Consider the following 16,843-nt stretch of genomic DNA (forward strand, 5'->3'; position numbering starts at 1 on the left):
TTGCTTGCAGGGAGCCCGGCGGGTCAGGGGTCGCGACCTTGCAAGACGGCGTGCGCGCAGCGGGGGAGCTGCTCCAACTGCACGGGCCAGGCCATGGAGTGCATGTGGTGCGCGAGCACGCGGCGCTGCGTGGATTCGTCCGCCTACGTGGTGTCCTTCCCCTACGGGCAGTGTCTGGAGTGGCAGACGCAGGATTGCACAGGTGAGGGGGCGGGGTTTGTCCATGGGAGGGGGCGGGGTTTAGGTGACGACGGCGGGGACCAATCGGAGGCAGGCGGGAGGGATAGAACTTCTTTGTCGTCTTCATCATCATCCTGATCGTTAGCTTCAGCCGACCCAGTGATTGACAGCTGGCTTTTTGATTGACAGCTGACCCAGTGATTGACAGCTGGCTTTTTGATTGACAGCTGACCCAGTGATTGACAGCTGGCTTTTTGATTGACAGCTGACCCAGTGATTGACAGCTGGCTTTTTGATTGACAGCTGACCCAGTGATTGACAGCCGACCCAGTGATTGACAGCTGGCTTTTTGATTGACAGCCGACCCAGTGATTGACAGCTGGCTTTTTGATTGACAGATGACCCAGTGATTGACAGCTAAGCCTGTGATTGACAGCAGATCTTGTTTAGATTAAACATCGCCTCTCTTAAATCAGTTTTCTAAATTACAACGAAAACAAGTTAGGCGTCGTCTCACCTTGGATCAACACTTATTTTGTAAAAAGCAAAAGATTGTAGAAATTATTCATTCATTCATTCATTCATTCATTTGAAGGAGTTCAGCTTCTGCGCCACCGCTGAACCGATTCCGAGTTATTACACACTCACATCGACCACTTCCTTATCAGCAGTCGGGTCTCCGTGTCAGAGAACACACACACACACACACACACACACTCACACACACACACACACACTCCGGCTCTCCTGCAGCTGCGGGGCAGAAAATCGATCACCTGCGATGACACGCGTCTGATTCGATATGAAGTCCTCGCCGGTGTCCGTGAACATTCCTCTCATATTAACAACACCCTCAAGGTGTGTGTGTGTGTGTGTGTGTGTGTGTGTGCGCGTGTGCGGTTCTCCGTGACGAGCAGGTAAACGAGTGTGGGCTTCGCCGCCGTGGCGCTGGTGGAAAAATGGCGGCCTGTCCTAAACTCTCCGCTTACGCTCCAGTTGATGGATTGTAAAACCAAGCCTTTTGATTGGTGGAGATCTTGGTTGCCATGGTTACAAAACTCCGGGGGGAAAAAACCTTTTTGAAAAGAAAAAGTGTCATTTACAAATGGATTCTTGGAAAGCGCTCTTATTTTTCCTCCGTGGGCGCAGGAGGCGGGGTTTAATCTGGATGGTTGACTGTCAATCACAGCTGGAAGCTCCAGACACCTGTCAATCAAATGTTTACACACCAAGTCACCTGTCAATCAAATGTTTACACACCAAGTCACCTGTCAATCAAAAACGATCAATGCCCAGTTAGCTGTCAATCACAGGGTCCAAATAAAGACTCACCCAAAACATTCACCCTGTCATTCACGACGACCTGGTCGTCTCCATGGTAACCGTCTCCATGGTAACCGTCTCCATGGTAACCGTCTCCTAGTAAACCGCCTCCCATCATTTAGAAATGATGAATGTGTGTAACTTTCTCATCACAGTGTAGCTAACGCACTAACAGTCGCTAACAGTTAGCTTACGCTAACTAACTCCTCCCCCGGGCCCGCCTCCCAATTGCGATGAATCAGCTTCGTTTCCGTAGCGACGGCGAAAAAAAAAAGATGTCGGCGAACGGGAAGCGGTGTGTTTTCACTCCCCACACACAAACACACACACTTTGTGTGTATTTTGGCGAAAGAAACAAGTCAATAACTCTGATTAAAGTTGAGCACAGGTGTTTTTCTCTTGTGCGCACACACACACACACACACACACACACACACACACTCACACACACACATGAACCGGATGATGGTTTTGTTGTTCTTGCTCATATTGGATTTTGCCACGGAAAGAAATAGCCTTATTTTCTCCGAGGCAATCTCGCACAGCAAATGAGTGTGTGTGTGTGTGTGTGTGTGTGTGTGTGTGTGTCCAACATCCGCGGCGATTTCCGTGTGATATTTCGGCCGTTATAGCATGGTCAGCCGCAGGAAGTGCACACGGCGTCCTCGCTGCAGGAGAGCTGGCTGCACGCTGCCCTTGTGTCAGGAAATACGACCATTTATGGGCGTAGGAAGCCAGCGGCTGATTGGTTGATCCAACCGCTTCTTCCTGCTTCATGTTTTCCAGTTCTAGCACTGCTTTGCTAACTCCTAGCAGGGCTAACTGGGCTAATAGCGCTTTGCTATTTCTGCTCAATGGCGCGCTAACAGGGACACGGGCTGTAGCAGCTAGCTCGCCCGGCGACAATGGAGGCAGATGATTGGCTGTAGGTTAGATAGAGACACGTGATTGGCTGTGGGCTCAATGGGAGCAGATGATTGGCTGTAGGTTAGATAGAGACACGTGATTGGCTGCGGGCTCGAAGGAAGCAGGTGATTGGCTGTAGGTTAGATAGAGACACGTGATTGGCTGTGGGCTCAAAGGAAGCAGGTGATTGGCTGTAGGTTAGATAGAGACACGTGATTAGCTGTGGGCTCAATGGGAGCAGGTGATTGGCTGTAGGTTAGATAGAGACACGTGATTGGCTGTGGGCTCAATGGGAGCAGGTGATTGGCTGTAGGTTAGATTGAGACACGTGATTGGCTGTGGGCTCAATGGAGGCAGGTGATTGGCTGTTGATTAGATGGAGGCAGCAGATTGGATGCTTTACTGGCTTTGGGTTAGATGGAGATAGGTGATTGGCTGTGGGTTGAACTAAAGTAAATGATTGGCCGTGAGCTCAATTGAAGCAGGCGATTGGCTGTTGATTAGATGGAGGCAGGTGATTGGCTGTGGGTTAAATCAAAGAAAATGATTGGCCGTGAGCTAAATTGAAGCAGTTGATTGGCTGTTGAGTAGGTGGAGGCGGGTGAATGACTATGGGTTAAATCAAAGAATATGATTGGCTGTGGGCTCAGAGGAAGCAAATGATTGGCTGCGGGCTGTATTGAACAAGGTGATTAGCTTCTTATGAGATGGAAGCAGGTGATTGGCTGTATGTCAGATGGAGGATGGTGATTGGCTATGGGAGTGGCCAAAAATAGATGAAGACTTTGCTTCTTCTGTCTCATCTGGATCCCACAGGCCAAAGTTCTCCAGGTTCCATCAGATGTTGAGCATTTGATAGTGAAGGCCTCTCCGAACGCTAGCATCTCCGCTTCTTCTTCTTCTTCTTCTTCTTCTTCTTCTTCTTCTTCTTCTTCTTCTTCTTCTTCTTCCGTGGGAAAGTAAAGTTGGCAGAGGTGTCCGCGGGGCTTTGACTCCGCCCCCTTCCCCAAATAAATAAATCAAGAAGACCCATTAGACGGGCTGCGCTAATGTGCCCGAGCTAATCTAAGCGGTGCGGTAAATAGAAATTAAATTACAGCCATTCCTCCTGGCTCACCTCCCGCCGCTGAGTTGTGCCGAGCGAGGACGAGATAATCACCTTTTTTATTTTTATTTTTTATTATTTACCGCTTCATTAAGTGCATCTCCACGCTGGAGTTCAGCGGAGGGAAGTTCTGCCGCTCACTTTTTGTTTGTTTCTAGCTAACAATCAAAGAAATGAGAGCAAAACCGGACGTAAGATTCAGGGCGTCGTGGTGGTTAGCAGTGGTTAGCGGTGATTAGCAGTAGTTAGCAGTGTTAACAGTGGTTAGCGGTGGTTAGCGGTGATTAGCAGTGGTGAGTGGCAGTTAGCGCAGGTGAGTGGTGGTTAGCAGTATTAGCAGTGGTGAGTTGTGTAAGCAGTGGTGAACAGTGTTGGCAGTGGTTAGCGATGGTAAGCGGTGATTAGCAGTGGTGTGTGGCGGTTAGCGGTTATGAGTGGTTGTTAGCAATGGTTAACAGTGTTTGCAGTGGTTAGTGATGGTAAGCGGTGGTTAGCAATGGTAAGTGGTGATTAGCAGTGGTGAATGGCGGTTAGCCGTGGTGAGTGGTGGTTAGCATTGTTAGCAGTGGTGGGTGGTGGTAGCAGTGGTTAACGGTGTTGGCAGTGGTAAGTGATGGTAAGCGGTGATTAGCAGTGGTGAATGGTAGTCAGCAGTGGTTAGTGGGGATAGCAGTGTTAGCACTGGTGAGTAGTGTTATTAGTGGTAATGGTGTTGGCAGTGGTTAGCGATGGTCAGCGGTGGTAAGCGGTGATTAGCAGTGGTGAGTGGTAGTTAGCAGTGGTTAATGGGGTTAGCAGTGTCAGCAGTGGTTAGTGGTGTTAGCAGTGGTTAGTGGTGATTAGCAGTGGTAAGAGGGGTTAGCAATGTTAGCAGTGGTAAGCAGTGGTGAGTGCTGGTTAGCAGTGGTTAGCAGTGGTCAGCAATGGTTAGATGTTTGTATCTTAATGAAATATGGATGAATGAATGAATGATTGAATCTATGTCTCGACATCATGCGTGAATGAATGAGTGAATGGTTGTATCTCTACACAATATATGAATAAACGAGTGTTTTCTCTTTATATCGCAGATGAACGAGTGAGAAATTGGTTTCGCGTCTCTCAGACTTATGAATGAGTGAGTGTTTTTTATCTCCACGTTCCAGGTGAATGAATGAGTGATCGGTTCTACAAACGTCTATATGGCACGTGAATGAGGGGGTGAATGGTTACATCCCTCAAATATATGTGGCCCTGTGATTGGTCAGGGGGGGTGGAACCCTGCCTCTCGGCCAATGACAGCCTGCGATATAGAGAATGAATGAATGAATGAGTTATTAGCCTTTTTTCAGTCGACCGTAGCCTGACATAAAAGATGGTGAACTCTTCCCGAGGTCCTCACCTCTGATTTAACCGTCTTCTTCTCCTTTTTGCTTTGTGTTTCGCCGCTTTCAAGATAAGCAAAATACGAGGAAAAAAATAGAAAAGTCAGAATCCTGGAGTTTCGAGCCTGGCGGGAAATCCGGGGCGAACTCCGAGGAGAGCAGCCCCGCGGCTAACGGCGTGTAATAGCATGAGCGGCGGCGGCGGCGACGCTAAAGCTTTGTTGCTTTTTAACTCGCACGCTTTCTAATCTCTCGTCTTCATCTCGCCGCCGCCCCGGTCCTCTCCGTGAGGAACGCAGATGAAGACAGATAATTGGAAACGCCATTAAAAATAGTAAAAAAGCGTGACAGGTAAATTGCATTATCCACGCGCGGCAGGAAAAAACACCGAGAGCAACCGGGGATTCTTAGCCGTTAGTCATCGGGTCGTTTTTGTCACATCGGCGGCGGATTGATGGCGGAGGGATTTGATTGGTCGCCGAGAGTTCCGGGCGCCGGTCGCGCCCGGCGTCTTCGGACGGAGGCGGCGGCGATGAAGATGAGGGCGGCGATGAAGATGACGGATGTGTCGGCACGCCGACGCGGTGAAACTACGGGCTGATTAATGAGCGTGAGAACGAGGCAGCGGGGAAAACACTGGAGACGCTAAAGTCCTCGTAAAAGGAAAGAATGGATAAATAAATTCTATTTATATATATATATATGTACAATATTATGGTTTTATTTTTTACATTTTTTTTTTTCTTTAAATTTATTTTATATTTATTTTTTTCACACAGCAGTGGCAACTTTCACGCTCATATCTACATTTCTATGAAATATATGTATTCATTTCAGACTAAAATTTAATATGAAATGAAATATATACATATTTTTTAATACATATTTAATGTATAATTTTAACAATTTCAGGAAACAAACCAGTGGAAGTTCCACTTTCATTGGAATTTATCCATAAATTTGTGTATATAAATATATATGTGTGTATATATATATATATATATATATATATATATATATATATATATATATACATATATGAACGGATGTGTGTGTGTGTGTGTGTGTGTGTGTGTGTGTGTCACACCCAGAATAATAAACATGTTCATTATATCCATTCATTTCAGTCTGAATTGTTGTATGTGAAATATATATTTGCTTATATATATTATTTTTTTTATTTTTTCCCATTTTTCCAATTTTTCCCGTTTGAAATAACAGAAAACAAATAGTTCGTACTATTATTTTGTGCTTAATTTCTATAGAAAAGCATCTTCTTTCTGGGTTCACCACTTGCTTTCTTAGGGCTCCGAATGATTATTAAGAAAACAAATAAAATAACACAAAATAAACACAAAGATATAAAACACAAGAGATAGAAGGGTGAATGTTTGGACCCTGTGATTGACAGGTGTCTAAACCCCGCCTCTCACCCCATCCTCAGCCGGGATTGGATGAACGGATGAACTTTCTGATGTGACACCTTTGTGGCTACATTCTAGCTCGGTTTGTTATCGAAGTACAGAGTATGTATTTTCTTGCTAGTCGTACACGTTTTAATAGCGCGTCACTCGGATGTTGCCGTGGAAACGGCCAGCAGGGGGCGCCAGAGGGCACGGGATCGAAACAGGGAGCAGGATTATCCGCGCCGTGTTGTCGGCTAACGTAACGATCGTCGCTAATAGCGCACAGCTGCGATGGAAACACGTAGACCCGCATGTTAGCATTAGCATTAGCCATGTTGATCATCGATTTAAATGTCTCTGGTTTGTAAATACGCCGAGCGGAGTCTCTCCAGAGGCTCTGCCCAACTTTCAAATTTTAAAACAGTCGACTGCAGACCAGATTTGAAAAAGGAGGAGGTCCAAAACTCGGCTCAGACGACGGAAAAGAAAAAGACGTCGGGTCCCCCGGCGAGGCCTCTGACGGCTAAAGTGCTTTTAAAAGACATACCATGGAAGAAGAAAAAAAAAGAGTGAAGTCAAATTAAATTGACAGGGGATGAAGAGGCGGCGGGGAACGGATGAGTCAGCGTTCGTACGGGCTGGCGACGTGGCGGAAGGTTCGACACACACACACACACACACGCGAAGGAAAAGGGGGGAAACTTCAAGCGGTGCTAGCTCGTTAGCTAGCCAGGCCAAAACATCTGTGACTTATGGAAATGTCCAGTGTTCAAAAGGGACCCGACTTCTGGCTCCTCATGCTAATTTTTCTGGAGCCGCGATTGAATCCTTTGCCAGGTTTCATGGCGGCGTCGGGAGGTGAGAAGGGGTGAAAGGGGGACAAACGGCCAAATGACGAGTTCGAGCCGAGAACCGGAGAAGACGAATGTTACAAAGAGGACTTGTATCGTATCATATCAAGACTTTCATACATTCATCCACTCATTCGTCATCGAAGCTACTTTTCATGCACTGTAGCCTATCCCAGCTCTCCTTGGGCCAGAGGCGAGTTCACCCTGGACCAATCACAAGGCCTCTTATAGAGACATACAAGTATTCACCCTTTCATTATGTGTTCTTTTGGGAACCTCTTGTATGTTTTTGGACCGGGAGGAACCTGGAGAAACCCCAGAAAACATTGGGACTCCACACTCCAGGGACCTCCTTGCAGGGTGGCGCTAACTATGCTAACCGCTGCTGCTAACCGCTGTGCCGCCACATCTTCAAGATGTTTAGCTTCTCATCCCAGAAGCCTCTTAAATTCTTGAGAGACTAGCGTCTAAATTTAGCAGGTACCTTCCGGCATCATCTTTAAGATCACTGGACCTGGACGACCGAGAACCTTCGGAGACATCTTGGGGTACTTTCATCCACACCTGGAAGTTCTCCAGCGGTACTCTTAACAACAGACATACTCCACGTCCTTGCGCAAATCCTCCGCAAGCTAACAATGCTACGATGAGATGGGATTTGAACCCGTGCCTTCTGAGGAAGGAACTAGAGTTCGAGGTGAGACGTCTCGCAGGGGACGCCTTCTGTTATCTCCGGGTTACAAAGGACTAAAGAGCCCCATGCTAATGCTAATGCTAGTGTGCGCGTCCTTGGCAAACTCCAGTACCGTTTTGGACGATCACAAACCAGAGAAGGGTTTTGCTGGGTTTCTTTCTTTTTTTAATGTTATATTCCGAGCATGAATACAGATGTGTTTCCCCCCGTCGCTTCCCCCGTCGCTCCCCCTGCCGAGCGAGGGAAACTCAATTCCTTGGTAAACATTGCAGGTCGGTGGAGGGCTGGAAAGTGTATTAGCGGGAGGTAAATTTCATCCCCGCGTTTTTCTCCGCTCGGGTTGAAGCCGTCGGGGATTCGGGTCGGGCGAACGTGATTGGTCGATGTGGGCTGGCCACGCCCCCCCCCACACACACCACCCATGACCGAAAAGTGAAACAGCGGTGAAAGTCACATGACGCCGGATTTCTGGAGCTCTTTGTTTTGGGGGTAGGGCGAACGAAAAGCTTAAGCTAACGTTTTAGCATGACCAAATATGGTCATCCCCTGAGCGACCAATCAGTATTCCTCCATTTGACATGTGAATGTAAGGGTGAATCGTCGTGCGTCTATTTGATGAGTGAATGAAGAGGTGAACGATGGATGCTAATGCTAATGCTAATGTGCGTGTTTTTCCCAGCCCAGAACTGTTCAGGCTTGAGGACGTGCGGCGACTGCCTGGAGAGGCCGGAGTGCGGCTGGTGCGGCGACCCGAGCAACACGGGCAAGGGCGTGTGCACGGAGGGCTCGTACCGCGGGCCGCTCAGGCCGGCCAATCAGAGGACGGCGCCGAAGGACAAGCCGCGGCTACGCGACCGAGACATGCTGCTGGATCAGGGCCTGTGCTCCTCCGACCGCGGCTACAACTGGGCCTTCATCCAGTGTCCGGGTGAGGCGCCGGGCCCAGGGGGCGGAGCCTATCATAGCCTCTGCTTGAAAGGGGGCGGGGCTTAATCTGGACCGGTCGCCTGTCAATCACAGCACATAAACATGAATGCAGACTACTTAGCATGAAATATAAAACCTGGTTTGACTCTGTGTGTGTGTGTGTGTGTGTGTGTGTGTGTGTGTGTGTGTGTGATTTCCTCCCAGCGTGCCAGTGTAACGGCCACAGCAGGTGTGTGAACGGCACCGTGTGCGAGAGCTGCGGAAACCTGACGGCGGGAACACACTGCCAGACCTGCATGGCCGGTTACTATGGCGACCCCACCAACGGGGGGAAGTGCAACGGTGAGTTCAGAGGTCGCCGAGTTCGCCGTCGGGACGATTTCAGGTGTCACGCATCCACCCGGGTCAAGGGAAATCAGCCAATAGATCCAGTTATTGATTATAATCGATCAGACTGGTTTTGGATCGTTGAATGAAACCGTCCTTGGTATCCATGGCAACTGTCAAGACTCGCTGGCCAGCAAGCTAGCTGTTTAGTAACTTACTTGCTAACTCACCGCTAATTCACTTACAAACACATCACCAACCAGCAACCCACCTGGCTGACAAAGAAGCTAACTCACTCAAATGCTACCAAGCTAACATGCTGAAAAAACTGCCTGATGGCTCCTTGACTTACTTGTCAATACACAATTTAATAACCAACTAGCTAACTCACCGCTAATTACCTTACTAACACATCACCAGCCACCAATCGAACTTACCGACAATAACTCAATTGCCGCCAAGCTAACATGTTAGCTCAAGCTAATTAGCTGTTAAGTAACTTACTAGCTAACTCATCGCTAATTCACTTACAAACACATCACCAACCAGCAACCTACCTTCCTGACAAAGAAGCTAACTGACTCAAACGCTACCAAGCTAACATGCTAACACACTAACTGTGTCAACAGTGTAAACTCAGCCCGCATCACATGCTAACCCGGTTAGCCCCTTTCAGTTCCACCCCTTCCACCTCCACGGCGCTAGCACCAGACAGGAAGTGGCCACCTCCCCCCTAGGGGGAAATGGCGTGTGTGTGTTTGTCGGGTTATGAAGTGTGTGTGTGTGTGTGTGTGTGTGTGTGTGTGTGTGTAATGAATGAGTGAGTGACTGGGGGAGTGAGAGGGCGGCGCAGTAACATCCGTCTGCGGCTGACGGATGAGCGCGGCGCCGCGACATTAAATCGCTCTTAATCATTTTCTTATTTCCTGAGTTGACTGGCGTCCCCGTCCTCGGCGGCGAGCGGCGAGCTGATGGATGCTCGCCGCCGCCGCCGTCGCCGCACGGGACTCTCCCTCCATGTTTTCCCGCCACTCCATCCTCCGCTCCAATTAAATTCCCGCGCTCTCAAACCTGTTTTCATTCGTCTTTATTTCTCTCCACGCCCGCCATCCGTCTTCCTCTCCTCCGCCTTTTGTCGTCGCTCCCGTAAGTCATCCATCCATCCCTGGGCTAATCCCCTAGCTTAGCCGTTCATTACTTAGCCCATCCTTTGTTTATCCATCCCTGATCCCTGCAACAACTCACTCGTCCTTTAGCTCTTTCCTTCATCTTGTCGTTCACTTCTTCATCTTGTTGCTCATTCGTTCATCCTTTAGCTAGCTACTCCTTTAGCTAATACCCTTCATTATTTGCTCATCCCTTCATCCTGTCGCTCAACCATTCATCTTTTAGCTCGTCGCAACTTCTTTAGCTAATCCCTTTCTTTCATCGCTCATCCCTTCATCTTGACACTCATCCATTCATCCTTTTGCTAGCCAATCCTCCATTAGCTAATCCCTTCATCTTGTTGCTACTCCTATCTTGACACTCATCCATTAATCCTTTAGCTAGCCTCTCCTTTAGCTAATCCCCTCATATTGTCAATCACCCTTTTGCTAGCAACTCCTCCTTTAGCTAACCCCTTCATCTTGTTGCTACTCCTATCTTGACACTTATCCATTCATCCTTTAGCTAGCAACTCCTCTATTAGCTAACCCCTTAATCTTGTCGTTCATTCTTTCATCATCTCACTCATCCATTCATCCTCAAGCTAGCAACTCCTCCTTCAGCTAATCCCTTCATTTTGTCGCTAATCCCTTCATCATGTCACTCATCCATTCATCCTTTACCTAGCCACTCCTCTATTAGCTAATCCCTTCATCTTGTTGCTACTGCTTTCTTGTCAGTCATCCATTCATCCTTTAGCTAGCCACTCCTCCATTAGCTAATCCGATCATCTTGTCATTCATCCTTTCATCTTGACACATCCATTGATCCTTTTGCTAGCAACTCCTCCTATAGCTAATCCCCTCATTTTGTAGCTAATCCCTTCATCTGGACTCTCATCCATTCATCCTTTAGCTAGCAACTCCCATGTTAGCAAATCCCCTCATATTTTCATTCATCCTTTCATCATTTCACTCATCCATTCAACCTTTAACTAGCCACTCCTCTGTTAGCTAATCCCTTCATCTTGATGCTATTCTTATCTTGTCAGTCATCCATTCATCCTTGCGCGTGCCACTCCTCCTTTAGCTAATCCCTTCATTTTGTCGCTAATCCCTTCATCATGTCACTCATCCATTCATCCTTTAGCTAGCAACTCCTATGTTAGCAAATCCCCTCATCTTGTCCTTCATCCCTTCATCTTGACACTTATTAACTCATCCTTTGGCTAGCAACTCCTCCTTTAGCTAATCCCTTCATTTTGTTGCTAACCCCTTCATCTAGACACTCATTCATTCATCCGTTAGCTAGCAACACCTCCTTTAGCTCATCCCTTCATCTTGTTGCTACTCTTATCTTGTCGGTCATCCATTCATCCTTTAGCTAGCCACTCCTCTGTTAGCTAATCCCCTCATATTTTCATTCATCCTTTCATCATCTCACTCATCCCTTCATCCTTTAGCTAGCCTCTCCTCCGTTAGCTAATCCCTTCATATTGACGCTACTCTTATCTTGTCAGTCATCCATTCATTCTTTAGCTAGCCACTCCTGTTAGCTCATCCCTTCATCTTGTCATTCATCCTTTCATCTTGACACTTATTCGTTCATCCGTTAGCTAGCCACTCCTCCATTAGCTAATCCCTTCATTTTGTCGCTAATCCCTTCATCTGGACACTCATCCATTCATTCTTTAGCTAGCCACTCCTCTAGCTAATCCCTTCATTTTGTCGCTAATCCCTTCATCTGGACACTCATCCATTCATTCTTTAGCTAGCCACTCCTCTGTTAGCTTATCCCTTCATCTTTTCATTCATCCCTTCATCTAGACACTCATCCATGCACCCTTTAGCTAGCCACTCCTCCTTTAGCTAATCCCTTCATTTTGTCGCTAATCCCTTCATCTGGACACTCATCCATTCATCGTTTAGCTAGCCTCTCCTCCGTTAGCTAATCCCTTCATATTGACGCTACTCTTATCTTGTCAGTCATCCCTTCATCCTTTAGCTAGCCACTCCTCTGTTAGCTCATCCCTTCATCTTGACACTTATTCGTTCATCCGTTAGCTAGCCACTCCTCCTTTAGCTCATCCCTTCGTTTCGTCGCTAATCCCTTCATCTTGACACTCATCCATTCATTCGTCTACTCATCCACCGTCCATCCACCCTTCATCCAACACTCGTTTATTCATCCATCCCTCCTCAAGTTTTCTCTCCTCCTTCCATCCATTCATTCATCCACTGATGCATCCATCCATCTCTTCATTCATTTATTCATCCCTCCCTCCTCCAGCCGAGTCCCACTACATTTACCTCGGGCTAAACGGCCGGAGGCAGCGACGTGCGGCCGATTACACTTCTGAATGATGGAGGGACACCCGGCGGAGGAGTGTGTGTGTGTGTGTGTGTGTGTGTGTGTGTGTGTGTGTGTGTGTGTGGAAACAGACACAAGAAACGTGAACGCGAGGTACAAGGTTCATGTCGGAGCAGAAGGACGGGTGGAGGGATGGAGGGATGCATTAGGGGGAAGAAGATGGAGGGAGGTCTTCTTCTCCTCCTTCTCCTTCTTCTTCTTCTTCTTCTTCTTCTTCTCCTTCTTCTCCTCCTTCTTCTTCTTCTCCTTCTTCTTCTTCTCCTTCTCCTCCTTCTTCTTCTTCTCCTTCTCCTCCTTCTCCTTCTTCTCCTCCTTCTTCTTCTTCTTCTTCTTCTCCTTCTCCTTCTCCTCCTCTCATCCCGCCGTCCGTGACGGATGATTAACTAACCTTGTCACGTCTGGACGGAGGTGTGTGTGTGTGTGTGTGTGTGTGTGTGTGTGTGTGTGTGTGTGTGTGTGTGTGTGTGTGTGTGTGTGTGTGTGTGAGCGGGGCGCCAGTGTCACCAACGTGGGACTGTTGCATTTCACCTTGTCTCACACACACACACACACACACACACACAGACACACACACACACACACACAGATGCATACACATATGTACATAGGCATACACACACACAGGCATGCACATACACATGCATACACACACATGTATGCACATATGTACCAACATACACACACATGCACACATTCACATGAGCAGGCACGCACACATACACACACACACACCATACACTCACATACACATATATGCACACACGCAGGCACGCACACATACACACTCACTTGCATACACATATGTACGCACACACACAGTCACTCACATACACATGCGCACACATACACACACATGCATACACATATGTACATACACATACACACACAGGCACTCACTCATGCACACACACACATATGCTTACACATATGTACGCTTACACACACACACATGCGCACACATACCCACTTGCACACACTTAGACACACACACACTCACACAGACACATGCACACACACACACACACATGCATACACATATGTACATACACATACACATGCACACACGCATACACACACACACACACAGTCAGGCATACCTTCACACATGCAGGCACGCACACGTGCACACACACACATACAGACATTTATGTACATACACACACAGGCATGCACGTATGCACACACACACACATAGGCATTCACATACACACTTGCACATACATACATGCACACACACATATACACCAACACACACACACACAAACTTGCAACCACACATTCATATACACAGATACACACACACACACACACACACACACACATATCCACAAACAATTACTTCAAAATATGAAATGAATAATATTTCACTGTAAATGTTCCTTTGATAAAAAATATGAAATAAAATGTTTCTGTAAAATAAAAATTAGTACAATATAACTGTGAATGTTGCTTTAAAAAAAAAAATAACGAAAATTGATGAACAATATTTCAATAAAGTATAAGATATGTACAATGTAACTCCTTTAAAGATTAAAAAAACATGAGAAAATATGAAAAAATATGATAAAACCTAAAATGATTTAACCTTAAATTCAATTCCAATAAAAATAAATCAATAAAATAAAAAAAAAAAAATAAAATAAAATAAAAAAATAGACTGCCAATCAGGCTATTTCATTCCCTCTTTGGAAATTTTAATTTAAATAAACTTGGAATGCGTTTAAATGCACAACATTTATTCGTTCGCTTTCATGTGTTCCATGCAGGTATCTTGCACCGAGTCACACGACCAGCTGCCAGAAACATCATTTAAATTAGGAAGAAACAGCCTCCACGTGTGTGTGTGTGTGTGTGTGTGTGTGTGTGTGTGTGGTGTGTGTGTGTGCGCTTGTTATCTCTTGCTCCTCGATGCTCCGCCGCCGCCGCCGCCTCGCTCTCAGTGCTTTTATTGCCTCCATAAATTTTGCATGATTCACATCAGCGGCTCTCTGTCTCTATCACACACACACACACACACACACACACACACACACACTGAGGGCTGTGGTCTCTTTCTCAGCTGATCAGATAGCAGTTATATTTCGATATTATTACAATAACGATAAAGAAAAACAAACTTATTTTGAAATTCCCTCGGACGCAGACAGAACTGGAAAGAGAGACAATATGGCGTCTGCCGCGCGCCGCTGTGTTTGTTTGCTTGTCCCGCCGGATGGTGTCGAGCGGCTTCCAAACCTGCCAGCATCGACAGCAGCACCGTGTGTGTGTGTGTGTGTGTGTGTGTGTGTGTGTGTGTGACGGATAAGACAGGGCCAGCTGTTGTTGCGTTGAAACATAAGAGCCTGCAGAGTTACTCCGCTGCCAAATCCACTCTCACCTGCCATCTCGAGTGTGTGTGTGTGTGTGTGTCCATGTGTGTGTGTGTGTGTGTGTGTGTGTGTGTGTGTGTGAGGAAGTTTCAAGCCCGCTAGTCTGCGTTAGCGTGCCGATGGAGGCAAACTACCCAGCGTCCTCAGCGCCACCCAGTCATCTCGCCTCCAGCCGCTCTATTCCTGGTGTCTGACGGGTCAGCGCACACACTCACACGTGCACGTGTCCACACACACACACACAGGTGCACGTGCAGAAAAGTGCACGGTATGGCAAAATATGATTTTAACTGGCTTTTGAATCCCTTTTGATCTGCGGTCGATGCAAACGTCCCGCGCTCTGAAGGTTCCCTTGACTCCTCTTGTGTCTGGAACGAACCATTCTGCGGCGGGGGGGGGGGGGGGGGGGGGGATGCCGGGCGTTTCCACGTAGCTTCCAGACGGGGGTGATGTTTACCAAGTGAGGTTGGATGGAAACCAGAGGCGGAACCGAGCGGGTTCGTTATAGCGATTAGCGAGCTTCTCAAGTGAACCCTTCCATTCATGTGTTCCTATGCTAATGCGCTCACATGCTAATGCGTTCTATTTAGTTTTGCCCACGTGGTCACGTGTTTGCATTGTTAGAACCCATGCTTATTTTCATGTGTTCATTTATTCATGTGTTCATTCATGTGTTTACATGCTAATCCGCTAACATGCTCAAGTGTTCATGCTATCCTATGTAGTTTTGCTCCTGCCTGTGGTCACATTTTTTGCATCTTTGAGCACTCCTGCATATTTTCATCTGTTCATTCATTCATGTGTTCATATGCTAATGCGCTAACATGCTAATGCTTTCATGTGTCCCTATTTAGTTTTGCCCATGTGGTCACATGTTTGCATTGTTAGAACCCATGTTTATTTTCATGTGTTCATTTATTCATGTGTTCATTCATGTGTTTACATGCTAATCCGCTAACATGCTAATGTGTTCATGGGATTCTACTTAGTTTTGCCTGTGGTCACGCTTTTGCATTTTTAAACAGTCCTGCATATTTTCATGTGTTCATTCAGTCATGTGTTCACATTCCCATATTCATGTGATCATATGCTAATGTGCTAACATGCTACTCTGTTCATGCTATCCTATTTAGTTTTGTTCCTGCGGTCACGTTTTTGCATTTTCGAGCACTCCTGCTTATTTTCATGTGTTCATTTATTCACGTGTTTATTCATGTGTTTACATGCTAATGCGCTAACATGCATTTTCCTGGGCTCATGTGTTCAAAGTCCCTTATTCATGTGTTCATTTAGCATCGATTCATGCGAACCGAGTTCCCTGTCAGACTAGATGAAGGGATGAGGAACAAGCGTGTTATGATATTCAACAAACGACTCAAAAAAAACCTTAAATATACACATTCATGTGATCACAAATGCATGAATTCTTTTTTTAATGTGTTCACATGCTAGCGTGTTCACACGCTCATATTTCATTTAGCTAATGTGCTAATATGATCATGTTTCGGGTGCACACACGTCTTTACATTCATGTTTTCATGCATTCATATTTAAGTATTTACATTCACGTGTCCTTTTTTTAATGTGCTCTCATGTTATTGTTTTGTTTTGCTAACGTGCTATGCTCGTGCTGTGGACATGCTATCATGTTTTCACGCTACATATTCATTCACGTGTTCACATGTGCATGAGTTGTGAACACGTGTTCACGTTTTCACATTTTGTTTTGCTCTTTCGGTCACGCGTCGGCGTTTTTCAAACGCATATTTTCACGTCGATCTCCACGTCTCGGATCTCCGGTTCGCCTCTGACCTTTGACCTTTGACCCCATCCTGCTGCAGACGCTTCCACGCTAATGATGCTCTTTTTTTTTTT

General features: G+C 46.6%; 1 protein-coding gene across 3 annotated transcripts in view; it reads left to right on the forward strand.

Moving 5' to 3' along the window:
• Window positions 1-16,843, forward strand: part of atrnl1a (attractin-like 1a) — a 195,818-nt gene that overhangs the window by 52,527 nt on the left and 126,448 nt on the right. For all 3 annotated transcript variants that reach the window (XM_086175220.1, XM_086175235.1, XM_086175227.1), the window contains 3 exons: window positions 11-202; window positions 8,509-8,757; window positions 8,961-9,098. In XM_086175220.1, the coding sequence (XP_086031346.1) occupies window positions 11-202; window positions 8,509-8,757; window positions 8,961-9,098 (579 nt within the window). The remainder of the gene's footprint in view (window positions 1-10; window positions 203-8,508; window positions 8,758-8,960; window positions 9,099-16,843) is intronic.

The sequence above is a fragment of the Fistularia commersonii genome, chromosome 2 (assembly GCF_037954325.1).
Source record: "Fistularia commersonii isolate RoL2024-O1a breed Wild chromosome 2, RoL_Fcom_v1.0, whole genome shotgun sequence".
Classification (NCBI taxonomy): Eukaryota; Metazoa; Chordata; class Actinopteri; order Syngnathiformes; family Fistulariidae; genus Fistularia; species Fistularia commersonii.